The sequence below is a fragment of the Littorina saxatilis genome, linkage group LG9, assembly GCF_037325665.1.
Source record: "Littorina saxatilis isolate snail1 linkage group LG9, US_GU_Lsax_2.0, whole genome shotgun sequence".
In the NCBI taxonomy this organism is placed as follows: Eukaryota; Metazoa; Mollusca; class Gastropoda; order Littorinimorpha; family Littorinidae; genus Littorina; species Littorina saxatilis.
This window is the reverse complement of record NC_090253.1, coordinates 55,124,743-55,152,138: the sequence shown is the minus strand read 5'-3', so window position 1 is coordinate 55,152,138 and position 27,396 is coordinate 55,124,743. Positions and strand designations below refer to the sequence as shown.

The following is a 27,396-nucleotide window of genomic DNA, read 5'->3' as shown; positions in this document are numbered from 1 at the left end:
GATCGCAAAATGTCAACTCTTCCGGTTCTAACCAAAGTGAAAGGTCCTACGCAAAACAAGTGTGAAAATTCGTATACTGGAAATCAAGAGCGCAAACATGTAGGTTCACAATGACATAGACGACAGATTAAAACCGTTTGCCAAAAAACTATCTGTTGTACCGCGTTTTTTCTTCACAGAATGAGACGGCATTGAAGCCAGCAAAATGCCGCTTGTCTCTATGAAGAAAACTTCAGGGAGCTGTAAGAGCTTCCCTGTCCGGATTTCAACCATGGACGCGGAGTTGGAATTTGACGTTGATGTAAGTTTTTTAACTGCTTAAGATTAAGTTTTATCTCAGAACATGAAAAGTTGTGTTTGGTTTAGTGGTTATTTCGTGGGGGGCGAGCAAAACGTGCATAACATCATTTTGAAGTTGTTTTCATTTTTGCCTCATGAGTCAGCCAGACACAGTTAGGGCTGGGCCGACTTTATTGAATTGATTCTCAATGTTTGTAGTTTGGGCGTGTGTCTGTTAACTGGTACATGTAGTCCCTTTGGGGTAGTTGCAAGCAATGTTCTCCACGAAACCTCAGTTGCACTGTCCATTGGGAACTTTCATGTTTTGGACATATTTGAACTTTTTTAGTGTTTCAAACTAAACTTGGCTGACTTTAACATTCACTGATTCAGCATAGCAGGACACAAACTATAAAGCAGAAGCAGAAGCTCTCATGCAGGCCGCCTCCTTCGTTCAGGACTCCGCAGACCCTTGCTACCAAGTTGTCTTCCTCTCGGACGCCCTTTCAGTCCTTCAGGCCCTAGAGAACGACAAACTCCCACAGCTGGCCAAAGCATTACAGATGGTCAGACAAACCAGAAGAGTTGTCCTCCAGTGGATACCAGCACACTGTGGGATACCAGGAAATGAAAGGGCAGATGAGCTGGCAAAAGAAGGAGCCGTGGAAGACCAACCTGAAAACAGTGTCAGCTTTAGTGAGCAGAAGACAATCATCAAGGCATTGATGAGGCCAAGGACAAACAGAGATGACTACCACACAATGTCCAGAGAGCAGCAAGTCAACCTCATCAGGCTGCGTACTGGCCACAACAGGCTCAATGCTCACATGAACCGAAAGTTCAAGCTGGCGCCATCACCAACCTGTGCCTGCGGTCAAGAGGACCAAACAGCGGAACACATCTTACAGCGATGTCCCTTACTAGATGAGGAACGAAAAGAAGTGTGGCCGTCACCAACTCCCTTGCAGACCAAACTATACGGCAGTCGACAGGAGTTGGAGAAAACGACAACATTTATCACCAGTGCTGGACTGATTGTGTAACCTCTGCGAACGCCAAGAAGAAGAAGAAGAAGCATAGCAGGACAGTGAATGTTACACAGGGCTCTATTGTTGTTTATTTTTCAGTCTGTGTAGCTTAATTTTTGTTTACATACACACACACACAAATACACATGCACACGCACACACACAAATACACATGCACACGCACACACACACACACACACACACACACACACACACACACACACACACACACACTCTCTCTCCTATTATTGGGAGGTTGTTTATTTTTCAGTCTGTGTAGCTTAAATTTTGTTTACATGTACATGCACACACACAAATAGTGAAATACACATAGACACACACACACACACACACACACACACACACACACACACACACACTCTCTCTCTCTCCAACTGATTTTCTCTGTCTTTGAAAACAGGTGAAGATAACAGGCAAGGAGCTGTATGATTTAGTGTGCCGCACCATAGGTCTTCGAGAAACGTGGTATTTTGGCCTCCAGTGTGTTGATTCCAAGGGTTACACTGCCTGGCTCAAATTTGACAAAAAGGTGAGTTATAGTTGACCCTATTTAACATCCCGAAATGTCCACTGCCACAGATTGTTCAAGGTTATGTTCATTTCAGACAAGACGCTTTTTAAGTAACTAAGTGACAATGATTTGAAGGTTTTGGACCAAGACATGATAAGAATTAAAATGTACACAGAACTTTCAGAGTAAAATTATTCTCTCCCTGTTTTTCTCCCTTTAAATTTTGAGTCCAAGACATTCCAATTGATGAAATGACCCCAAATTGATACAGAGGAACACTCCCCTAAGAGTACCACCCCCCCTCCCTTTTAAGACTGTGTTTACCAAGATGTTCTCTTCATAGGTAAATTTACCTCCATTTTAAGACTCCCTTCTTTTCAAGACCGGATTTCCACACAATCTGGGGAAATCGGGTCTTAAAGGTCCTTGTCTACATTTTTATACCGAAATCGCCATTTGACCATTAAAATGCAGAGTCTATCATCTACAATTATCAACAATGCACCCCCTTTCGATCAGGAAAGACGAAGCCAGTGTAGCCGTTTGAAAATTCATTGTAGTATTCCAGCGTAGTACTCATAGTAGGATATCCTTATTTGGAAAATGCCAAGCGCAAAACTCCTCTCAAATCCCGTGCATTTCGTGCGTTTAAAAAAAAAGCGTGGACAGCGCTCCAGTGTCAAACTGTTGCTGCACTTGTTTGGGCGCGGCTATAAGCATAGTGACATGAATTTGATTGGTCAGTATTTTTAGGCAAAGCACATGTTCTCAGCAAACAGAAAACAAAATATTAGAAGCGTGAGTCACGCTACCCAAAAATAAAATCTTTTCTTGCATATATTTTTTTTTCTAAAACTTTTTCCCCCCATGGTTCATTCATCATCTGACATAACTTTTTTTTGCGAAATCTAACCATAAGATTATTGAAAAAAGCAAAAATGTAGACGACCACCTTTAAAAATGGAATTCAACTGTACAGTAAAAATGAAATCCTCCTTTTGTTCTGCCCCCTGAAGGTATTGGACCAGGACGTTCCCAAAGAGAAGCCACTGCAGCTGGTTTTCCTGGCCAAGTTCTTCCCCGAGGATGTGGCGGAGGAGCTGGTCCAGGAGATCACACAGCACCTGTTCTTCCTGCAGGTCAAGCAGTCCATCCTCCACATGGACATCTACTGCCCGCCCGAGGCCTCCGTCCTCCTGGCCGCTTATGCTGCGCAAGCGAGGGTCAGTCAGTGTTAAATAATTAATAAGGATAATAATGAACATTTACTAATCGCCCATTCTCGCCAGAGCTCACGGCGATGTACATTAGCAAAACGGACACACGCACACACAAGATAAAATCCACTTTATACAGTGAATATGAAACAACTATCCCACAGCCCAACAAATTTCCAAAATGATACAATAACAAAACTCCAAAACACTGAGTTGCGACCTATACATACATATTTATACACTCCAACAAAGTTCAAAAACACTCACTTTAAAAAACCTGTTAACAGCGAACGACAAGAAGAAGAAGAAAAACCCTGTTTAAATCTGGTAGGGCGTTGTGTGCACATGTATGTGAAAGGTTTGTACAGCAGTGTTGTTCCCAGCTTCAGAGTGCAAAAGGTCAGTTGGACCTGGATATGCCCCCCCCCCCAACAAAAAAAATTCTGATTATAAAGCCAAATGAATAGGGCAGGTAATGTTTTTTTGGTAAAGTCTGCAAAATCGAATTTTTATTTTTATTTTTGTCATTTTTAACTCTTTTTTTTTTAAGGGTAAATAATACCTATGGTCAGGATAAAAAAAATAGGGTCAGTCAGGAAAACAGAAACATCGAATTTTTTATTTATTTTTAATTTGTTGCCTTATCTTCTTTTATGCTTTTTGTCCGTGTAGTATGGAGACTATGATGAAGCGTCATACTCGCCTGGAATGCTGGCCAGTGAAGACTTGTTGCCCCAGCGTGTCATCGACCAGTATCAGATGACGCCCGAGATGTGGGAAGAGAGGATCAAAGTGTGGTACTCTGAGCGACGAGGGATGACCAGGTATGTGCTGTTGCAGAAAAAGATCTATGAAGAAGGATGCTCCGTGTCTGTAAGAGAGAGAGAGAGAGAGAGAGAGAGAGAGAGAGAGAGAGAGAGAGAGAGAGAGAGAGAGAGACAGACAGAGAGAGAGAGAGTATAAGGGTAGTAGCAACCTGCATGCAACTGAGGTCTTGAAAAAAAGTGCTGTTGTGTGAATGAAACTGTTGACATTATGTCTGCAGGTCTTTGTCTATGTTTCTTGGTTATCTGTGTGGTTTTTGTTCTGTGACTGAAAAACTGTTGACATTATGTGTGTGTGTGTCTTTTTCTGTGTGTGTGTGTTGTTTTGGTTGTGTGCATACTGTCTTGTAGTTGTAGCTTCCCTCTGAGTATTTGTGATTTAATGTTGCTTGGTTCTGTGTATTGTTTCTCTGTGTGTGTGTGTGTGTGTGTGAGTGTGTGTTTGCTTGTGTCTAACCTTTGTCTGTGTCCGAGCACATAATCATGTGTGCACATATGCATGTGTAAAGTATTGGTACATCATTGTAAATGTTATTCATTACATTATATCTTTGTGTTTGTGGAAAATGGTTGGATTGGAGAACTGTCTTTATTCTTTACACAGGATTTTTCCTTTTTCCCTCTTGCGTTTTATTACAGCATGAAGTATTGCAGTGTTTGGTAAGCAGCATATGCAGAATTTGCAGTTATTGTAAACTTTTCTCTGATGGAGCCCATGCATTTCATTGGCATTATTGTTTCATGTTTTTTGCTTTTCTCTTGCATGGGCAGTTTATCTAAGAGAACATTTTGATTTAATTGACCTGAAAAAAGCTGTTTTTATTTTTTTATTTCTTCAACAGAGATGAAACTGAGATGGAATACCTCAAGATTGCTCAGGACCTGGAGATGTATGGGGTCAATTATTTTCAAATCAAAGTAAGACGCTGTTTGTATTCATTTGTATTCTCTTGCCTCAGGCGGTCTGCATTGCATGCACAATCATAACACAGTTTCAAAGCTAGTATTTTACTGGAGCTTGCTGTATTCTGTTTAGGCCCCCAAAAAAAGGTCTGTTTACGGTAACATAGGCCAAAAAAATAGGGTCGGTAGGTCGGCTTTTTTTCCCTTTTTTTTATATTTTTTTTAATAATTTTTTTTCTCCCCTCTCTATGATGTTTCACAGTTCATTTCTTCTCATCAATCCCTGTTTTTGCCCAACATAACTATAAACAGTACTTTGAGCTTACCTCCCTTCTGTCGTCTGCTGTTTGAGCGCAAACAGCTCTATTTTGGATGCGTTGTTTGTTTTTTTTCAGACGATTCAAAAAAAAGTCTAGGGTCGCGCGAAAAAAATAGGGTCGGTCGGGTTACCGTAAACAGACTATTTTTTTTTTGTGGCCTTATCACTACAGTTTAGTAGATGACAGACAGAGGTTGTATCAGCATAGTTCTAGTGGTGCATGTACAATGGAACTCCCCTTTTTAGATGCCCTCCAACCCACCCCCATCCCCCATTTCAGACCTTGATTTTCTGGGGTTTATTTTTGGCTCACGTAAGTGTAGCCTATGCGATCGTAACTTTGTCTGTCTGTGCGTGTGTGCGTGTGTATGTCTGTGGTAGAAACTTTAACATTTCGTCATTTGAAGACGTCACATTATGACGTAAGAGGGTTAGACGTCACGCGAAGGAATTACTGAAAGTCTCGGTCATTGTTATTTTGAGCGGGCCGAGACTAGTTGGCAGTCGTGTCCCTGTAAGTAGGCTACATGCACACAGACAGATCTAGATCTAGTGTCTCGCTTTCTTGCACAGTGTCACCTATGCTTACTGTGTGTGTGTGTGTGACGGAGTGATTGAGTTTGTGTTACTGTTTGTCGATTTCTTACGTGAGCCTTGAAGGCTTCGCCTCTTGTTTAGGTCTTGTGATGATATTGTGATGATATTTTTTTAAGAGGAGGATCTCAACAACAAGAATCTCTTTGTTTATTAAGTTGTTTTGGGGGTTATTTTTGTTTTGGTGGCTGGTTGATGTGTGTGTTGTTTGTGTGGGCCGTGTTTTTGTTATAAAGGTCATTACTGCTGTTCATTCCAGAACAAGAAGAACACAGATCTCTGGCTGGGGGTGGACGCAAGAGGAATCAACGTCTACGAAAGAGACAATCGGCTGGCACCCAAAATTGCTTTCCCTTGGAGTGAAATCAAAAATATATCTTTCAAAGATAAAAGGGTAAGATTGTGGTGTTTTGTTCTCATATTTTTTTCTTTTCTTTACTTTGTGCGACAAATTGTCAGCATTTCCTCTTTCTGACCCCTACCGTCATTGCCAACCAATTCTATAGATAAAGCTTTTGTGCAAGTCTGACTGTTTGTGTCTATGAATTACTACAGGAGGAAGACGTCGGCCTCCTAATCGGGAGGTCGTGAGTTCAAATCCCGGTCGCTGCCGCCTGGTGGGTTTAGAGTGGAGATTTTTCCGATCTCCCAGGTCAACTTATGTGCCGGCCTGCTAGTGACTTAACCCCCTTCGTGTGTACAGTAAAACCTGTCTCTAACGGACACCCTTGGGGAATGGTAATAGTGTCCCTATTAGACAGGTGTCCCTTCTTCACAGGTGGAGGGGCCGGGGCAATATTTTACAAAGAGCACGTAAAATGAACAAGACACTTTTTGTCAGTCCTGTAGTATGTATTTATTGGATTGAACATGAGACTCACTCAAAATGTGAGTAAACAAATGATACATGTAGCAAACAACAACAACAACAACAACAACATCCCCCCCCCACCCCGTTCCCTACACACACTGTGCATTCAAACTTACGCAAGTCGGACGTCACAAAGCTAAAAATAGCTGACTCTTCATCAGTCATTCAACGGGAAATTCCGCAGTGTGTCTCGACCAAATTGGGTCAGCTCTTGTTTCATTCAGTTTTTCTAGTCTCAGCATAAATGCATGGAACAGAAATTTAGCTGTGTTAACTATTGTTTCCTTCGAACGATTGCTTACAAAGAGAGAGAGATCGAGAGAGAGATTAGTAGGAGGGGGGAAGGGGGGAGTGGTAAATGATAAATGGTTGCCATACCACTCCCATACCACGTTGTTCAGGTCTTCATATTGCGTTTTCCGACGTTTCACAGTTTTTTGGTCGATTCGCGCACCTGACTCCCACTCCTTCATCACGTCTTCTTTTTCCGATTTGATCCTCGCGATCTGTGTTTTACCACATCCCATCTCCTTCGCCACATCTCGGCATGATTGGCCGCTATCTAGTTTTTTTCAAGGCAGCGACACGCTGCTCTAAAGTCAACGCTTTTCTTTTTCCTGCTGGAGATTCCATTTTCAAACACAGTAGTCTACTGTTGCTTTTGGTTGTGACTGTATCCACAATGCGGAAAAGCGAAAGTGAGCGAAGCGAAAGTGAGTGAGCGAAAGTGGGTCTCCATCTAAACAAGCCACTGATTGGTCAGAAAAGGGACAGGACAACCAATCAACAACCATTTGTGCTACGGCTACGGCTGCCGAGCACTGACTGCATAACAGTCGAGTTTTCGAAGTTGCGTTTTTATGTACGTTGTGTCCGTTTGTGACAGTGTTTACACTTCCTACGGTCCGAAAAATCGTGTCCGCGTCCGTAAGTGGCAGGTGTCCGCCCGTTAAAGGTTAGTTATTGTTGAAATCGTGTTCGTGCCATGATAAACTGTCCGTATGTAGCAGGTGGCCGTTACAACAAGGGTCCGCTAGACTCAGGTTTTACTGTACACACAAGCACAAGACCAAGTGCGCACGGAAAAGATCCTGTAATCCATGTCGGAGTTCGGTGGGTTATGGAAACACGAAAATACCCAGCATGCCTACTCAACAAAAGCGGAGTGAAGCTGACTATGCTCTCTGAGTATAGTGTGGGGAACCCAAATGGGCAAACGAGCTCACACGTAACCAGAAAACTGGAACGCTGAAGAAGAAGAAGAAGAACTACAGGAGGGAAAGGAAGTCCCAAGGTATGGTCTGATGTAAAATTGTGTGACTGAGCTTTGAATTAAATCTGGCTCTCGTTATCTTGATGAAGAGGTCGAATTCAACGCCTACTCAGCCAAATTCTTTTATTTATCTCATAATTATTTTTATTTCTGTCCACTACAAAGACCATTAGGTCGACATACTGGTGACTGTTTGGTTCTGTCTATAAGGCCAAAAAAAAAAGGTCTGTTTACGGTAACCCGACCGACCCTAGTTTTTTCGCGCGACCCTGGACTTTTTTTGGCATTTGGGGGGGGGGGGGGGGGGAAAAAAATCTTGTTTTTTTGGCAAAATAACGTAAAAATATGGTTTTTGGGGGGAAAAAAAATTTCCTGACCTACCGACCCTATTTTTTTGGCCTATGTTACCGTAAACAGACCTTTTTTTTTTTGGCCTAACTAAGCGTCCTATAAACTAATTTTTCTGGGGTTTTTGATTCCCGAGGTTTGTCACTGTTTTATGATTATATTATTATTATTATTATTATTTATCTGTTGCAGTTTGTGATCAAGATGGTGGATAAGAAGGCTGTGGATTTCATCTTCTTTGCACCCAAGCTGAGAATAAATAAACTGGTGAGTCTAGTTGCTTTTTCTTTTCCTCCTTAACTCATTGTCTCCCAGGTACGGATATATCCGTACCCTCTCATATGGCTCTATCTGACCAGGTACAGATACAGTGTAGTCCGGGTACAACGAATCTCAAGGGAGATTCATTTTAGTTCGTTATATCAGTATTTCGCTGTAGAGTTTTCAACCCTAAATGGCCTTAAGACAAGTTTTCCCACTCACCTTCAAATGATCGTCCCATCGATCTTTCCTTGGAGAGTACAATCTCTGCATGTTTTCAACAGCTTCATAATATAATCCATAGAGGCATAGTTCAAATGTTCACTTTACTGTCACAATTTTACAAGTAAAATTTAAAAAGTCGTGTAAAGCATGTACATGTACATTCTGATCAATCTCCGATTTTATTCTGGTGCATGTGCTACCCTGGCCAAGTTTCCTCTCAAGACATCAAAGAGACCGCCCCATAGGTTAAACTCCCCATAGGTTAAACTCGGTCACTGACCCGGGTGCAGGAAGTGTTTCCTCTCTCATATATATATGAAAGGGGAAACCACCTCTGTTTGTTCAGAGTTCGCTCATCACGGGATGTGCACTTGTGTTTGTATATTTTTGTCTTTGGAGACAATTATTGACATCAGTTCGTTGTAGCCTTGTGACTTTTAGAGACAAAACGGCTCTGGGGCGATGAAAACGTGTTTGTTATAAGAGGGGTTCGTTATGCAAATGAGTTCAAAAGGTTCGTTGTAGCCGGAAAGTAACAAGTAAGAAATAGAAAGCTGTCTGCTGGGAAATCAATGGCAGTTCGTTAAAAGCGGGATTTCGTTATACCCAGGTTCGTTATAGCTGGACTCCACTGTACTGTTAGCTTCAGTCGCTTCCTGTAACGTCCATCTAACGCCTGCATTCCAGCATGTTGATACACAGTTACTACAATTCTGAGTGACCTGCTGCAGCACAGCTGGTCTCGGCTAAAAAAAACTTGTGAACATAGGTGGGGTAGAAAGTGTTAAGAAAATGTGCGATTATACAAGATAGAGGTGTGTGCTGCTCCCGGCATTTATTACACCGCAGTACATACGGGCGTGTATGAGTTTCACACTGTCTGTCTAATAGTCCAGACTAGACTTAGAATAGATCTCTGGTACTTATGGATCGATTGAGGGTAAATTGGCCAATTTTGGTGTGTACCTTGGAGTTCAAGTAAGGACGGTGCTTGCCAAAAATTAGATTCCGTCTTGTTTCTATCGCATCTTTCTGTTTCTTCCAGAAGGTTGCCAGGATCACTGAGTTTTGCCTTTTCATACAGCTACAGGCCTTAAAAAGAAAATAAGTAATTGCTAGCATTAAGGCATATGTCCTGGAATGTTTTGCACACTTTCAGTCCATTGTTTATGGTGGGTGTGTGTGCAGATTCTTGAACTTTGTGTGGGAAATCATGAACTTTTCATGCGACGGAGAAAGCCTGATTCTATGGAAATCCAGCAAATGAAAAGCCAAGCCAGGGAAGAGAAAGCTCGGAAACAGGTTTGTTTCCTCCACTTTCATTTTTTTCTCTTTATACTTTAAGTTTAAGTGACTAAAATGTGCTTTGGAAGGTGGTGATGTTTTGTCTTAAAAGAAATCAAAGGATTGAAAAGCTCAGAAATAATTTGTTTCCATGTTACTTCATGCAAGTTTATGCAAGATGTTGAGTTTTTCTCCATGATATATATACAAGACTAGATGATTACCCGCTTCGCCGGGTACCGGATTCACCGGGAAGAAGTAGAGCCGAATACCAGGCTGCACCTGGGACCCGGCATTGCCACACGGAGGAAGGGAGATAATCGCGGCTAGAGGAATACCCGGCTTCGCGAGACAGAGACAGACAGCGTGGCGGTTCATCACAATCACCTTTGCAGGCGAAGTCCTGTCAAACGGGATTGAGAATTTTAGAGCTTATTTCTTAGCCCTATATTATCTGTTGTGGCTTCTCAAATGCCAGAACATACAGACAGACAAAAGCCGCTAGACCACATCACAAACAGAACTCTACAATACACAGGTTTTTGCCCACACACACACACACACAAACACACACACACACAGAGAAGCCGTATATATATATACGTATATCTATATCTATAAATATATAGAGATAGGTGACAGTGTATTTTTCGCGTGGCTATAAATTGATTCGACCTTTTCACTTTGACAGTAAGAACAACTTACGGGTGCAAGGGAAGCGTTCTGGACAGCGCAGTGACATTCTAAAAATAGTAACTTAAAAACGGGAATATGGATTGAAGCCACACGAAGGAAGGGAGATAAACGCAAAACACTGGAGAAGATAAGGAAGAGTTACTTGTAATGGTGAAATGAACACAAAAACCAAAATCGGTTCAGCGCTGCGCGCTGAGAGCACGTGTTGAAATATCTCATCGATGATATTGTGTCCGGGGTGTAGCTGAATACGGTGTCCAAATTTGAAAAAGATCCACCGAGAACTTTGGCTTTGGTGTGTCGGTATGGGGGCCCGGGTAGCTCAGGTTGAACCAAAATCGGTTCAGCGCTGCGCGCTGAGAGCACGTGTTGAAATATCTCATCGATGAGGTTGTGTCCGGGGTCTCTCTGAATAAGCCCACCAAATTTGAAGCAGATCCATCGAGAACCTTGGCCGCGCATCGCGGACAGACACACAGACACACAGACACACAGACACAAGTCGTATATATATATATCCCATGACCTCCCTTCTTTGTCTCTGTTACTTCAGTATGGGTATATATGTTGTATTTTTATAGCTCAATAAATACATCATGGACTCCAAAAAATATATGATAGTGCAGATTCCGATTTGGGCAAAGGACTACTTTCCTCCCGACCTTTGACCTCGCGCCGAACAATGTGACACATTTGTATGAAGTTCTAAAATCGTATTGCACGGCTCAGAAAACCATATCAGTTGCACGCAAAAATGAATCTCAGAACTGATCTGATGTATGAGATGCAATAAGCAAAAGTTTCTTTCATTATGAAAGCAATGCAGGTCGAAAAAAACGAACATTCAACTTACAAGATAACCAGATGCTAGCGAACCAAAACAAAAACACGAGTACCCTCCCCTTGCATCGTTAGCAGACGACTTTTGAGAATCTATCGGTAGTGTGTTTTGGTGTGCGCCTTCAGCTATCAAACATCGGCTGTTTCACGTGTTTTGCGAGCAAGTCTACTCTTTTGCCTGGCTCTGCAGTAAGTCCACATATTTTTCCGTAATCCAGTCATATTCCTTCAAAATGCAATCAATCGGCGGTGACAGACGTGTCGGTCGCGTTTTCCTGACACCCATACCAGTTTAAGTTCATCCATGCAAACACACTCGCAAAACAGTTTATCACGTAGATACATTTCAAATAGGGAGCAAATGGTTAAATCTAAACCTACATATTTGTTCCCTAAAATTTGCTTCTCTGTCAATAAGCCTAATTACACACGTTCGAGAAAAACAACGTGGAATCGATTCTGAATCGAGTAAGCCAAATGGGTCCCAAACCCGTTTCTGCCGACCTGAAACGCAAAACAAAAGAATTGTGCGCTTCAACTAAATTAATTTCTATTCGACTTCATTACTTTCTTGCAACTTATGAACCTTTACTTAAAGCTTTTAAATGGTCTGAAAGTAGTGTTACCGCGTACTTATCGATGCACTCATTCGTTTTATTTTTTCAGCGACGGTCACTTAGTTTAAGGTTGCAAAAGGGCTAAGTCTCGCTGGCAACAGTTTTACCCTGCACAGATCGCAACAGTGCCGCTAGTAGTCTACACTTTGTGTTTGATGGTAGAATGGGATATACAGATTACAACACTCGTGTTTTTTTATATGGCTTGTATTTCAGTCAAGACCCAGCGGGAATATCAATCGAGAGCCACTCGCCAGAGGCTCGTGTCTCCCGATGATATTCATCCGCTGGGTCTTGACTGAAATACAAGCCATATAAAAAACCACTCGTGTTGTAACCTATACAAGATGGTCTGAATGTTTGATTTGCAAAATAAGTTCTTTTGGGGGGTGGATTTTAACATCATTTTTGGTTAGCTGCGTGCAGTATTGACTTTTTATTGACTTATATTTGGATATTTGGAACTGAGTTTCAGAAGGAATTGGTTTATTATTTATTCTGTCTGGAATTTGACGAAGAAGACATTTTTCAGCTTGACCGAACACGTCTGGCCCGGGAAAAACAGTTACGGGAGGAAGCGGTCAGAGAGAAAGAAGAGTTGGAAAGACGGATGATGCACTTGCAAGACGAAGTCAGAATGGCACAAGACTCACTGGTAGGTTTTCTGTGTGTGTGTGTGTGTGTGTGTGTGTGTGCGTGTGCGTGTGTGTGTGTGCGTGCATACTTGTGCTCACACACATATTAACAATAATTCAGAAATTGTGTTAGACAACACTGTTAACAACTTTTGATTTGTGTCTTAGTGGGTATTTGCCAGGGTTTTTCAGTGTCTGCTTCATTCAGTTTTGGGAACGGTTTTTGGAGCTATTTTGAATTAGTCAATGAGTACTAAAATTTATAGCTTCTTCTTCTGCGTTTGTAGGCTGAAACTCCCACGTACACGTGTTTTTGAACGAGTGGATTTTTACGTGTATGACCGTTTTACCCCGCCATAAATTTATAGCAAGTATAGCATTGTTAATCTGTATTTTCTGTGCAATGTTTTTGATCTTAATAACTATCAGAACCAGTCATACTGATGGGCTGACCATTTCCCCCTGATATTTTCACATAACAACCCTTGAAATGGCAGCAAATTTTTAAAAGACGATGTTCAGAAATAACTCTGTTTGGTTTGTATGGGATGAGACAGAGTGAATGCCCTTGCTTATAGTCAGACAAATAATCCACACGCGCTCCTTGTCCACATGTTCCAGACACACCCCTCACTAGTGACTGTCCACATGTCTCAGACACACCCCTCACTAGTGACTGTCCACATGTTTCAGACACACCCCTCACTAGTGACTGTCCACGTGTTTCAGACACACCCCTCACTAGTGACTGTCCACATGTTTCAGACACACCCCTCACTAGTGACTGTCCACGTGTTTCAGACACACCCCTCACTAGTGACTGTCCACATGTCTCAGACACACCCCTCACTAGTGACTGTCCACATGTCTCAGACACACCCCTCACTAGTGACTGTCCACATGTTTCAGACACACCCCTCACTAGTGACTGTCACGGGGATTGTTTGTCTCACTTCTTCTGCGTTCGTGGGGTGAAACTCCCACGTACACTCGTGTTTTTGCACGAGTGGATTTTTGCGTGTATGATCGTTTTTAGCCCGCCATTTAGGCAGCCATACGCCGCTTTCGAAGGAAGCATGCTGGGTATTTTCGTGAGTTTATAATCCACCGAACTCTGACATGGATTACAGGATCTTTTCCGTGCGCACTTGGTCTTGTGCTTGCGTGTACACACGAAGGGGGATAAGGCACTAGCAGGTCTGCACATAACTTGACCTGGGAGATCGGAAAAATCTCCACCTTAACCCACCAGGCACGGCCGGGATTCGAACCCACGACCTTCCGCTTTGGAGGCCGGCGTCTTACCACCAAGCCATTGCGGCCATCCTTGTCTCACTGAAAGCAAGGGTATTCCCTCTTTTTGACCCATACAAACCGAAATCATTTTCAGAATTCATCTATTAGTGTGAATACATATACAAATGGATGCATACTTTGTCATTTTTGAGTCACTTGAGAAAAAGTGACTCTATGTAATCGGTCAGTGTTAGTCTGTCCGGCCGGCCGTCCGTAGACATCACCTTAACGTTGGACTTTTCTCGGAAACTATCAAAGCGATCGGGCTCATATTTTGTTTAGTCGTGACCTCCAATGACCTCTACACTTTAACGATGGTTTCGTTAACCTTTGACCTTTTTCAAGGTCACAGGTCAGCGTCAAAGGAAAAATTAGACATTTTATATCTTTGACAAAGTTCATCGGATGTGATTGAAACTTTGTAGGATTATTCTTTACATCAAAGTATTTACATCTGTAGCCTTTTACGAACGTTATCAGAAAAACAAGGGAGATAACTAGCCTTTTCTGTTCGGCAACACACAACTTAACGTTGGGCTTTTCTCGGAAACTATAAAAGTGACCGGGCTCAAATTTTATGTGAACGTGACTCATTGTGTTGTGAATAGCAATTTCTTCCTGTCCATCTGATGCCTCATATAATATTCAGAACTGCGAAAGTGACTCGATCGAGCGTTTGCTCTTCTTGTTACAGATGCGTTCAGAAGAGACGGCAGAGCTGCTGGCAGAGAAGGTGAAGATTCTGGACGAAGAAGCGATGTTGCTGACGCAGAAAGCTGCTGAAGCTGAGTCTGAAGTGCACCGTATTCAGATCTCTGCAATAAAGGTTTGTTGTCTCTCTCAACATCTGCAGTACTGCAGCCCCACACCCTCTCATTTGGATAAGGATAAGGTATCTTATAGTCTTGTAAAGTTACCTTCATAAAAATTCAGGCTGCTTTCTCCCTGGGGAAAGCGAGCTCCTATAAAGTATGGCACTACCCATTTTTAATTTTCTTTTTCATGTATTGATGTTTCCAAGCACTGAGACTTTTGCTGTGAACTTGGGATCTTTATCATGCGCATGTGTGCACACAGGGGTGTTTGGACACCGAGAAGAGTCTGCACATAGTTGACTGTAAATAAATCCCGCGCTGAACATGGGGGTCAAGCCCAAACCCATGACGACAAATTGGTTTCCAGCCAGTGCACTACCGACTGAGCTATCGCCCCACTTGGGTTTTGTGTGGATGTGTGTGCAGAGCAGTACAGTTTTATTTGAATCGTTGGATGTCAGTTGCTCACGTATGATGACTAGAAGTGTTTATATTTTCTTTTCAGACTGAAGAAGAAAGGATGATTATGGAACGCAGAATGCGGGAAGCAGAGTTGATAGCAGCAAAACTGGTGGAGGATTCTGAACGAAGGTAAACATAAATGTGCAAAGGACAGACCAACTTTACTTTTTGCCTGAAACTTGTTTTCTGTAAGACAGTGAAACCCCCTTATAAGTCCTAAAACAAATCTGAGAGAATCAGGTTTTAATGATAAAGAGGGAGTCTTAAAAAAGGGGAATATTAGGCAACAAAAAAAAAATAGGTGTTATTACGGTAACATAGCCCCAAAAAATAGGGAAGGAAGGTAGGCAATCACTTTTTTTTTAAACTTTTTTTCTTCTAATGTGTACAAATTAAACCTACTTGACACGGAAATAAGTGTGCAACTCGGGCGCTTTCGCTTTCATTGCGTTTTCTGCACTCATTTTCTTGTTTTTTGGTTTTTTTTGACAAATGTAATAAAAAGTTATAGGGTCGGCCCCTAAAAATAGGGTAGGTCGGGTTACCGTAACCACACCTATTTTTTTTTAGGCCTTATTAGAGGTTATGAACAGAAAAACTGAGAAAAAAGGGTCCTAAAAGGGAGGGAGTATTTAATCGGGGAGTCTCAAAAGGGGGGTTCCACTCGATCAACAATTTTAAGCAGTCAATTTTTTCTGGTACTGTGTAGATATTGTCCGTTTCAGAGTGGCACGCCCTTTAGAGTGCCACAACCCAACTTCAAGTCAAATTTGTGCTGGTTTCTCATGTTGTATAATTACTCTTGCAGAATTGCAGGTTGTGTGCGCTGTTGATTGAATACGTTTTGTGTGTAAATGTTGAATTATAATATCTGATGTTTGTAAAGCCCCTGATACCGTACCCCTGCTTGTTTGGTAAATAAAGTTATATAATAATATTAATAGTTTTTTTTTCCATTATGTATTAGCCAGAGCAAACATATTCCTATTTGTGTGATGCAGCTTTTTTTACTTTGAAACTAAGTTGACTTTATTGAACAAGACGTGTGTTTGACAAGGTGTGTTTAAGTGTTGTGGACATTGCAGAGCAAGGGAGGCGGAGTTACTGAAGGAGGAATTACTGAAGGCAAAATCGGCAGAAAGGATGGCCAAAAACACACTCCTGGATTTGTCACGAACTGGCACCAGCTCTGCGTCCTATCACATGGTATAGCTTTTCACATTGTATTGCTTTTGATAGCAAGTGGAAACTTTTTGAAAATAATGTGGGTTTTTTTGTCGAGGTTGTGATAATACTTGTCTCGTCTAAATATCGGACTCTATTGCTTCGCTGAAAACACAATAGCTGTTAATATAATAATGAAATATTTTGAAAGTAAGTGTTGAAGTTATCACTTGTTTGACATGTTTTGTAATCGGAATGTGTATTGCTTATCATTTTTAGAACGTGTCCATAAGCAGTCTGCTTGTTATCGTTCTATATGTTGTTCTTGTCTGAAACATGTGTACAAAGAAAATGAATAAAACACGCTTAAACCAAGTGTCACTTGATGACGTGTCTTACAGCCCTACAACCAACTTCAGGTGCTGACATCCGACCTGTCGGCTGGCCTTCACCTTGACAATCCCATGGTGACCAGTCCTTCCAGTGGCGAGCTGACAGAAGGAGGCTGTGACCTTGAGAGCGGCGACATGGACCAGCTTAACCTCGACCTTGAGAAAGAGCGGTGAGGGTGGTTTTTGTGTGTGTGATTCTTTTTTGGAGGGGGTTTGCTAACAATTTTGCTATTATGTAAAAACAAAAAAAGAGGGTGTTGTGTTAAAGGCACAGTAAGCCTCCCGTAAACCATCACAGATACGGTCAGGCTTTTACACACAGTACAAACACCCTTTCATTTAAACACTCACCGATTGAGAACATCCTAGGTGCCCTCCGTAAATAGCGAACACTTTTCAAAGAATTTCTTTTTGCGTGGTTTATCTTACCCCTGAGCCATCGTGAACCCGTGTGATCCAGTTTCTCTTTTTCACAATGTAAGTCGTCAGTTAGTCATTTGAATGCGACTCGATGTGAGCTTATCTACAATAGCGTTTTTATGCACGAAACAAACGGCTGTGGTTCACAAGAACTCTAGCGATGGCTTTTGACTGTTGAGAGGAACGGCGATATGCATAAACCGTCGTCTGCTACGACCCTTGCATGACCCTGCTTCCGGGCTTTTCTTTTTTCAAACTTTCACAACTTCGAATTGTACTGATCTTGTCTTGATGAAAAAAGAATTCTTTTATGATGAAAGAATGTTTGTGTAACAAGCTGTCAATTTATTATTTAGATTTCAAAAGTTAGGTCTAGCACAAAAACGCACCACGGTCCAAAAACATTCTGATAATCATCGATCCATGGCTATGGCCAGTTTACATCGATAGAATGAGACCTGAAGGGAAGTAACTCATTTTTGACCTCAGTTCAGGATGGGTCCAAAAAGTGTTCGAGACAATCTGCAAAATTAATTCTTTAAAAATTGCTGGCTCTTTACGTAGGGCACCTAGGATGTTCCCGTTTAGTGAGCGTTGAAATGGAAGGGTGTTTGTACTGTGTGTAAAAGCCTGACAGTATCTGTGATGGTTTACGGGAGGCTTACTATCCGGGCGTGATTTCCGGTATTGAATATTCATAACAGCCGTCCAGCACCAAAATGAGGCGCCATTGTTGTAGAGGAGCAAGTCCACAAAAATAAATTCTTTGAAAATTTCTCACGCTCGACAGAAAGCAGCCAAGATGTTCCCGTTTGGTGAGCGTTCAACTGGAAGTATGCTTGTACTGTATGTAGACGCTCGGGGAGCTCTGTGATGGTTTACGGGAGGCTTACTGTGCCTTTAACATTTTTAAATGAGAGGCTAGAGTTAGTCAGCCTCTTCATATGGGATGTTCCAGGCTCATTCAGACAAGAATCCATAAACAAATGATTCAACTTGATACAGCAATACAGTAGAGGGTGTGGGTGTCCGAGAAGGGGTTTCACTCTATCAATGAAATATGTGTGGTGTGCAGTATTGACTGCATCGAGAAAAGCCGACACTTACAAGAGCGGCTGATAGAGCTCAAGACGGAGATGGAGGATATGCGAGCCGACACACACATCACCGAACTTGACCGCATACACGAGGAGAGCCTGCAGAGGGGAGACAACAAGTATTCTACGTTGCAAAAGGTATGTCGTACCATGAAACCCCCCCTTATAAGACCTTGTTTTCTCAGACTTTTTGTTCATAACCTCTGTAAATTTCCCCCCATTTTAAGACTCCCTCCTTTTCGAACAGGATGGAAATGAGAAAAACTGTGCTCAAAGTAGTGCTAAGGCCAACAAAAAAAAAATTGTCTGTTTCTGGTCACCCGACCGACCCTAAATTTCGGCGCCGACCCTAAACTTTTTTTTTCCAAACTCAAAATTTTTTGTTGTTGTTGTTGTGGTAAAGGACAGGGTGAGAAAATGAACAACAAAAACGTGTGAAAACGAAAGTCCGCTGACGATTTGTAAATGTGTTGAGTGTCTTGTCTCTATGTATAGTGAATCCAGTCTCTTTGCGCGATTTTTAAAGTTAGTTTTATTGGTCTACATTTGGGGTAAAAAAAAATAAAAAAAATAAAAAAAAATCCCGACCTACCGACCCTATTTTTTTTAGCCATGTTACCAGAAACAGACAATTTTTTTTTTTTGGCCTAAGGGTGACAGGCTGTTTCCGTTGATCAAGTTAAATCTGTTATTTTCTTGTTCTTCTTTCTTCCTCTTTGTCTCTGTGATTCTTTGTGTCTTATTTTTGCTTGGGACCATTGCAATTTCTGTTATTTTTTATTTTTTATTTTTATTTTTATTTTTTTTTGTTTTGAGTTTGCCAAGCACATCGTTGTTTTGTTTTGTTTTGTTTAAATAAAATGCATATCAAAGAAAGCCAACTTTACATTCTTGTTTGTGTGTGTTTTGTGTTTCGTGTGGCCGTGGTGCTTATGCTTATTTACTGTACATTTACATGTTATGCCTATATGAATTCATTATATGTTGTTTATATGCTTGCGGATGTGTTAGTGTGAATGTAAAGGGCACGTTGTAAGATTAGGCCCTTGGCTTAAAATGTTTACCCTTTATGTCAATAAAATGTTCTAAGTCTAAGTCTAAGTCTAAGTCTTCTGATTCAGTTGATCCGTGTTAAATGAGATTCTTACTCTTTTTCTTCTCTCTGTCAATCTGTCTTTCTTCCTTTCTTTATCACTTGATTTGTGGGGAAGCATAGCATTCCACTTTCGTGGTACATGTCAAAATTGTAAATGACACAGAGTCCAGCTCAAATTCTTGTACATGTGTACTTGTGTCTGTTCAAGTTTTTTCATTTCTATTACTTTCTGTTGGTCAAGTTTTTTCATTTCTATTACTTTCTGTTGGTCAAGTTTTTTCATTTCTATTACTTTCTGTTGGTCAAGTTTTTTCATTTCTATTACTTTCTGTTGGTCAAGTTTTTTCATTTCTATTACTTTCTGTTGGTCAAGTTTTTTCATTTCTATTACTTTCTGTTGGTCAAGTTTTTTCATTTCTATTACTTTCTGTTGGTCAAGTTTTTTCATTTCTATTACTTTCTGTTGGTCAAGTTTTTTCATTTCTATTACTTTCTGTTGGTCAAGTTTTTTCATTTCTATTACTTTCTGTTGGTCAAGTTTTTTTAATTTCTATTACTTTCTGTTGGTCAAGTTTTTTCATTTCTATTACTTTCTGTTGGTCAAGTTTTTTCATTTCTATTACTTTCTGTTGGTCAAGTTTTTTCATTTCTATTACTTTCTGTTGGTCAAGTGTTTTCATTTCTATTACTTTCTGTTGGTCAAGTGTTTTCATTTCTATTACTTTCTGTTGGTCAAGTTTTTCATTTCTATTACTTTCTGTTGGTCAAGTTTTTTCATTTCTATTACTTTCTGTTGGTCAAGTTTTTTCATTTCTATTACTTTCTGTTTCAGATAAGTGCAACTTCATCCAAAGCAAGGGTAGCCTTCTTTGAGGAGTTGTGAGGAAAGTGTCTCAGCCTCGTTTTATGTAGATGGATCTCATCACCCAGTTTTTCCCCGAAAGCGGAATATGGCTGTCTAAATGGCGGGGTAAAAACTGTCATACGTGTCAAAACCCGCTTGGCCAAAAAACAAGAGTGAACGTGGTAGTTTCAGCGAAGAACGAAGAAGAAGATCGGCCACTTTGTCTACAAGGGCCTGTCGCAACTTCAGCTGGTAACAGGACTTGTGTTTGGAACCAGCGATGTGTGAATGCATGTGACAGTGCCATCCGTCAGAATTATGACAGTTTGATAATGGTTCCAGCAGACATTGTGTGGGGAAGAAGATAGAGGTCTGAACCAGGGAAGAGTAGCAATCTCCTGTGGTATCCATAGTAACAATCTCCCGTGGCATCGATGGAAGCAATCTTCCATGGTATGATGATAACAATTTCCCATGGCATCGATGGAAGCAATCTTCCATGGTATGATGATAACAATTTCCCATGGCATCGATGGAAGCAATCTTCCATGGTATGATGATAACATGGTATCAGTGGTAATAATCTCCTATCGGTGGCTTCAAAAACATTGTTAGGTAGAGATGTGGAGTGCATGTACCCATGGCTTTGAATCGGTACAAAGTGGACACAATAAAATAAGATAGCGATCTTGCCGACGCATTTTTCAGCCTGCCTGCTGGCTTAGCCTGAAATGGAGCGACCTGGTTCAAACAAATTGAGGACTGTGTTTTGCTCCACTAGGGAGATTTGGATTGTGTGAAGAGACATTCAGCAAAGTACAATTTACAAACTCTTTTGTGATGGGTTTTTTCTACTTCAGAGCTAATTTTTTCATGGTCTGGGAGACGGGTCTTAGGAATTATACACAGGAAGGGGATTTCTTTAAGTACATGTACCAGAGTACAGTGGAACCCCCTTTTAAGACACCCCCCCCCCCCCCCCCCCCCCCCCATTTTAAGATTTTCTCCCTTTTAAGACCTGGTTTTCTCAGACTTCCTGTTCAAAATCTCTGTAAATTTACCCCCATTTTAAAGGTGGTCGTCTACATTTTTGCTTTTTTTCAATAATCTTTTGGTTCCCATGGGGAAAAAAATTATAGAAAAAAAAATATATGTAAAAACAGATTTTATTTTTGGGTAGCGTGACTCACGCTTCCAATATTTTGTTTTCTGTTTGCTGAGAACATGTGCTTTGCCTAAAAATACTGACCAATCAAATTCATGTCACTATGCTTATAGCCACGCCCAAACAAGTTTGACACTGGAGCGCTGTCCACGCTTTTTTTTAAACGCACGAAATGCACGGGATTCTAGAGGAGTTTTGCGCTTGGCATTTTCCAAATAAGGATATCCTACTATGAGTACTACGCTGGAATACTGCAATGAATTTTCAAACGGCTACACTGGCTTCGTCTTTCCTGATCGAAAGGGGGTGTATTGTTGATATTTGTAGATAATAGACTCTGCATTTTAATGGTCAAATGGCGATTTCGGTATAAAAATGTAGACAAGGACCTTTAAGACTCCCTCCTTTTTAAGACCTGATTTTCTCTGATTTTGTTTAGGTCTTAAAAGGGGGGTTCCACTGTTGTAAGAATGTGTGTTGACAACAAACACTGTATGCAAGTACTATTATCAGACTTTTGTTCAGATTTAGTTGTGAATAATGTTGGTGATGAAATGTCCATGTACAAAGTCAGAAGTAGTTGAGGTCGGCGACGACGCATTATACTGTCTCAAGCGTGCATGTAATTTAATCAGGAAATGGCGATGCTGTGAGAGGGACAATATCCTGCCGCAGTGACTTTTCTTTATCATCTTTGTGTCTTCCAGTCATGGCGTTGTGTCTTAAGTGCATTCTTGTATAGAATATAGTCCATTTTTGTAAAGATTTTAGTCAAGCAGTATGTAAGAAATGTTAAGTCCTTTGTACTGGAAACTTGCATTCTCCCAGTAAGGTAATACATTGTACTACGTTGCAAGCCCCTGGAGCAAATTTTTGATTTGTGCTTTTGTGAACAAGAAACAATTGACAAGTGGCTCTATCCCATCTCCCCCCTTTCCCCGTCGCGATATAACCTTCGTGGTTGAAAACGACGTTAAACTGGAAGATGTCTCAAAAGATGTGTTTAACACTATTGTGACTAGCATTGCCACGACGTTAACGTCCTCCCTGCCCAAGCTTGCCACCAAGAAACTTCCCAAAAAACAGTAACTGTAAAGAAATCTGTCTAGCAAGCTTGAATTAAGTCCAATCACCACCAAATTTTGTGTACTAATTAAAAAATGGATGCCCAGTTCAGTCGTGCTATTTATAAGTTTGTCACGCGATTTGTTTTAGCAAAGGGGGGGTGAAAGGGGGATAATTTGTGTTTTTTAACGTTTTTTTGTGTGTGTTTTCTTTTCCACTGCTTTTTTAAAAGTTATTTTTTAACAGAAAGTATTATAAATAATTTTATAACCAAACAAGGTGTAAAACCTATGAATTAGCTGAAATATTGTTAAAATTCTACACAGAAATAAGGAGACAGTACAAAGAAAAAAACAAGCAAATCCCGCATTCACTCACAGCATCCTGACTCAAATGAAACAAAACTGTGACACTCACCAAATGATGTCTAGGTAATCCATATTGAATATAAGTCACATTTTCACAACAAAGTCCCAACTGTACACCTATGAACATTTCCAAAAGGATTAGGAGGCTCCAGCCATCCATTGTTATCAGTGCTGCCACGCCCCCCTTGCAACTACACGATTCGAAGATCCATGCAGTACCACCCTACCACGTGTAGTTTGCCGACTCATACTAGCAACAACAGGACTGTTTCTTCCTCAATATCACTGCTATTATCGCTTTCTTGAGGCGAAAACAACACGTCGGAATCATGATCTACAGGATCCTCAAGATCCAACATCCGGAGAATCTCCTCCCGTGACAAGGCTCGCCTTCGATTCATTTTTTTTGTTCGAAAAAACCACTCAAATCTTCTCTAATTTGCACATGGCGGAAGAGAAAGTCACGTGTATCAAGGGAAACAACTCAATTTATTGCAAGCTTCAAAAACCGGGAAGCAATCACGAGTCGTGTACCTTGTATGTCTGTTACTCAAATAGTCACTTCCCGTCCGTGGGCGTGTCAGCGCTGTTACTAATTTAGTCACCTCCCGTCGCGAAAGTGTTAAGGACAAAATTGTTTTGTTTTGCTTTGCTTTCTTTTGCAAATGATTTGCAATCATTTGACTCGTCTAAAGTATGTCTAGAATTTCAGTGAATGTAATTCTTTTGTTTTGAAACAGTGGTGGCAGCCAAAGATTCTGTACCAAATCAAAAAACTATGTTGACTTTGGTAGAAGCTCATATTTGTGAATTAGGTTCCTACGCTTTCATGTTGCTTAGTTGTTGTTTTGTTTTTGTACCCTTTATCTCTTTCTTCTGTTATTTATTTGCTTATTTATGTTGTTGGATATGTTGTGGATTTGGATCTGATGTTTTTGTGTACTGAAAACTTCAGAGCTTAATAAGATTTCTCTGCATGTTTTGTGTATAATCTACATGACGTCAGTGGCCTTCAAAGACCTCGTATCTTCAAAATCATAGTTCTGAGATAATGAGTGTTTTAAAAATCAAATTCCTCTTCACCAGATCAAAACGTGTAGATACGAGGTTTTCACTTTTTTGTTTTGAACTTTTTTGTTTTGAATTTAAGGAACAATTACGAGGATTTTCAACAGACTCGCAGGGATTCAAACAGACAATACGAGGTTTTCCCGCTAATGTCGCTAATGTCTCAACACCCAACGGCAATACGAGGTTTTTAAAATCAGGGGAAAAAGACCTTTGCAAAATAGATAGAGTTACAAGCTTTTCACAGGTGATAGGAAAAAATCAAGGGACGGAACCATGCAAAAATCCGAAAATCGGGAAAATGTAAGTTACGAGGTCTTCGAAGGCCACTGACGATGTATTACATTGTCCTCTGCTGTGTACAGAATGTGTTATCCCACCAAGTGTGTTTTTACTTTGAATGTTGGAAGTTCTGCTTCAGCATGAAGTAACCAGTTAACCCCTTCACTGCCACAGTATAACAGAACGGTCTATGGGAAAGAACTGTGTTTAGAACCCCTACTAGTACTTGGACAGTGGTTACCTCCCATTTAGTTTTCAGAAATGCCCTGAAATGTTGTTGACACAAATCCCACGTATGCTATGAGATACGGTTATGGGCGTAGGACAAACCGAAAATGACCACGTATTACATACGGGGTGGGCAGTGAAGGGGTTAAAGTGATTTGTTTTAACCTGACATGCCTGTTTTGACAAAATGTATTTCAGTTTATTTTCTATTGTGGAAACATGCAGGGTAGGCAAAAGATTGATAATTCCTGACCGATACTCATCTTTTAACCCATTCCCTTCCCCACAAATCGTATTTGATTGTTTGTTTGTCTAAGTTTGTTTGTGTACTTTGAAATTAAGTGAAGAGCTGAAGTTTGTAAGTACTAATATGATATGAACAGATTGTAAGTTGATTAATGATGGTACAATGGTACCTGTGATGAAAGGACAGCCTTGGTACCAGCTAAACGTGTCCCGACATTGCAGGTGGCCTGTCATGACAGGTATATTTTGGTACAGATGATAGACAGAGAGACACCAGAATGTGTCATTTTAAGGGAGGCGTTCTCTCATCAGAGGGGCCCCACATTGCAGGAGCCACTGTATGATCAAAAAGTGCTCTTCAAAAGATGTGGTGATTGTGGATTGGTGAGAGAGAGAGTGTACCCCCCGCGGGTTAGGGGGAAGAATTTACCCGATGCTCCCCAGCATGTCGTAAGAGGCGACTAACGCATTCTGTTTCTCCTTTTACCCTTGTTAAGTGTTTCTTGTATAGAATATAGTCAATGTTTGTAAAGATTTTAGTCAAGCAGTATGTAAGAAATGTTAAGTCCTTTGTACTGGAAACTTGCATTCTCCCAGTAAGGTGATATATTGTACTACGTTGCAAGCCCCTGGAGCAAATTTTTGATTAGTGCTTTTGTGAACAAGAAACAATTGACAAGTGGCTCTATCCCATCTCCCCCCTTTCCCTGTCGCGATATAACCTTCGTGGTTGAAAACGACGGTAAACACCAAATAAAGAAAGAAAGGTATATTTTGGTAGAGATAATAGACAGAGAGACACCAGAAGGGTCCTTTTAAGGGAGGTGTTCTCTCATGAGAGGGGCCCCACATCACAGGTACCACTGTATGGCCAAAAAGTGCTCTTCAAAAGATGTGGTGATTGTGGATTGGTGAGAGAGAGAGAGAGAGAGAGAGAGAGAGAGAGTGAATGTGTGTGTGTGCGCGCGCGTTTGTGTGTATGTTTGTGTTTGCTCAGTGAATGTGAGAAAAAATTAAAACGCAAAAAAAAAACAGCAGTCAATGTGATGTGTCTTGAAAGATGTACATGAACTAACAATGCAAAGTAACTGTTTCCAACTGGTTCCTGGCATAATTGGAATAATGTTGCTTAGAATTTCATGACCCCCCGTCCCTGTGGTTTGTTATGTACCAGCTGATGTATAATATCTTGCTGTTCTTTGATTCTTGATCTTTGCATGCTCCCGCAGTGGGGCACTGCGGTTATGAAATTAAAGGCCCCTCCTGTTTTTGGAACCGCAGGAGCTTTCTAGTTTGCTGTTAGGTAGATTTTTGGTTCCTCTTTCCTGTCATGCTCTCTTTTTCTTCATGAATTCTTTTCTTTTTTCTGCCTTCTTGCTCATTCACCTGTATTTTTTCCAAAAATCTCTTCTCTTGCCGCTTGTCTCGCGATTCATGTATAGTTTAATCTGTTAGTGTTCTGATGTAAGTCCAGCAGTAGATAGGTTAAGCCTATTTTAACATACTGGAAACTGGTAATCTTCCAGTAGGTATTAATTTAGTTTTACTAAAGCCTGCTGGGACACAAGTAATGGGTTAGTGCATTTGTAAACAGGAATCGCTTGACAAGTGGCCCCCTTCATCCCCCCCTTCCTCGTCCTGATATGGCTCTGCGTAGTCGGCTGGACGTTAAGCAACAAATAAACAAACAAACAAACAAATCTTTGCATGCGACATTTGACACTTACAAAAGATGTAATCAAAAGGAAAGGGAGGCCACCAGAGACTTGCTTTGTCCGCAAAATGTACATAATATGATGTAATATCGCCCCACGTATCTAATAATCTACTGTGCGTGTTCCTAAGTGCCAAATCACCCGTCTGCCAGACATTGTTACTGCAACCATGGCTGTTGATTTGCAGAAATTGTTGTGTGTAACATACTTCTGTACTTGAAATGGTTGTGTGTAACATACTTCTGTACTTGAAATTGTTGTGTGTAACATACTTCTGTACTTGAAATTGTTGTGTGTAACATACTTCTGTACTTGAAATTGTTGTGTGTAACACCATCTGTACATATATACTATGTAGCAAGCAAGCAGAGCAGACAGTGATTTTACCAAAACAAAATACATACATAAGCATTTAGTTCTAGATGAATCACCGTAGGGCTAGGAACTATGCATGTATTTGGAAGTGACCTAAGAAACTAGGTACTGTATTGAGTCTTCTAGCTTCTTTGTCTAACAATCTAGAGTTACTTTATAAGGCATTAGTCTAAAGTGCTGTTCGCATTCACTTTTTTCAAACGTCTTCTGTCAACAAGAAACTGATAAAAAGTTGGAGAAAAAAAATCATCGCAACGTTGTCTGAACAAGGATTTTTCTACTGACTCTCTGCTAACTCAAAGCCAAACCCACAATCATTTAGAAGTCTAAAATCAGATAGACTGCTAACGTTCCAATATTCAGAATAGAAAACAAGAATGGTAGGTTATTGGAACATTTAATCATTGACCAAATTTAATCTCTAAAATACCCCCCGCGGGTTAGGGGGAAGAATTTACCCGATGCTCCCCAGCATGAAGAGGCGACTAACGGATTCTTTTTCTCCTTTTAGCCTTGTTAAATGTTTCTTGTATAGAATATAGTCAATGGTTG

The 27,396-nt window shown here is 40.9% G+C and overlaps 1 protein-coding gene across 1 annotated transcript; it reads left to right on the top strand.

Annotated features, from left to right (window-relative positions):
- The first annotated feature begins 12 nt into the window (after nucleotides 1-12).
- LOC138976481 (merlin-like) lies at nucleotides 13-23,559 on the top strand. Its single transcript, XM_070349338.1, has 15 exons — nucleotides 13-301; nucleotides 1,729-1,857; nucleotides 2,856-3,062; nucleotides 3,729-3,880; nucleotides 4,723-4,798; nucleotides 5,956-6,090; nucleotides 8,381-8,455; nucleotides 9,863-9,976; nucleotides 12,644-12,766; nucleotides 14,737-14,868; nucleotides 15,363-15,448; nucleotides 16,405-16,525; nucleotides 16,885-17,045; nucleotides 18,371-18,530; nucleotides 20,321-23,559. Exons 1-15 carry the CDS (start codon nucleotides 206-208, stop codon nucleotides 20,369-20,371), a joined length of 1,818 nt encoding a protein of 605 aa, XP_070205439.1. The 5' UTR covers nucleotides 13-205; the 3' UTR covers nucleotides 20,372-23,559.
- Nucleotides 23,560-27,396: the final 3,837 nt, after the last annotated feature.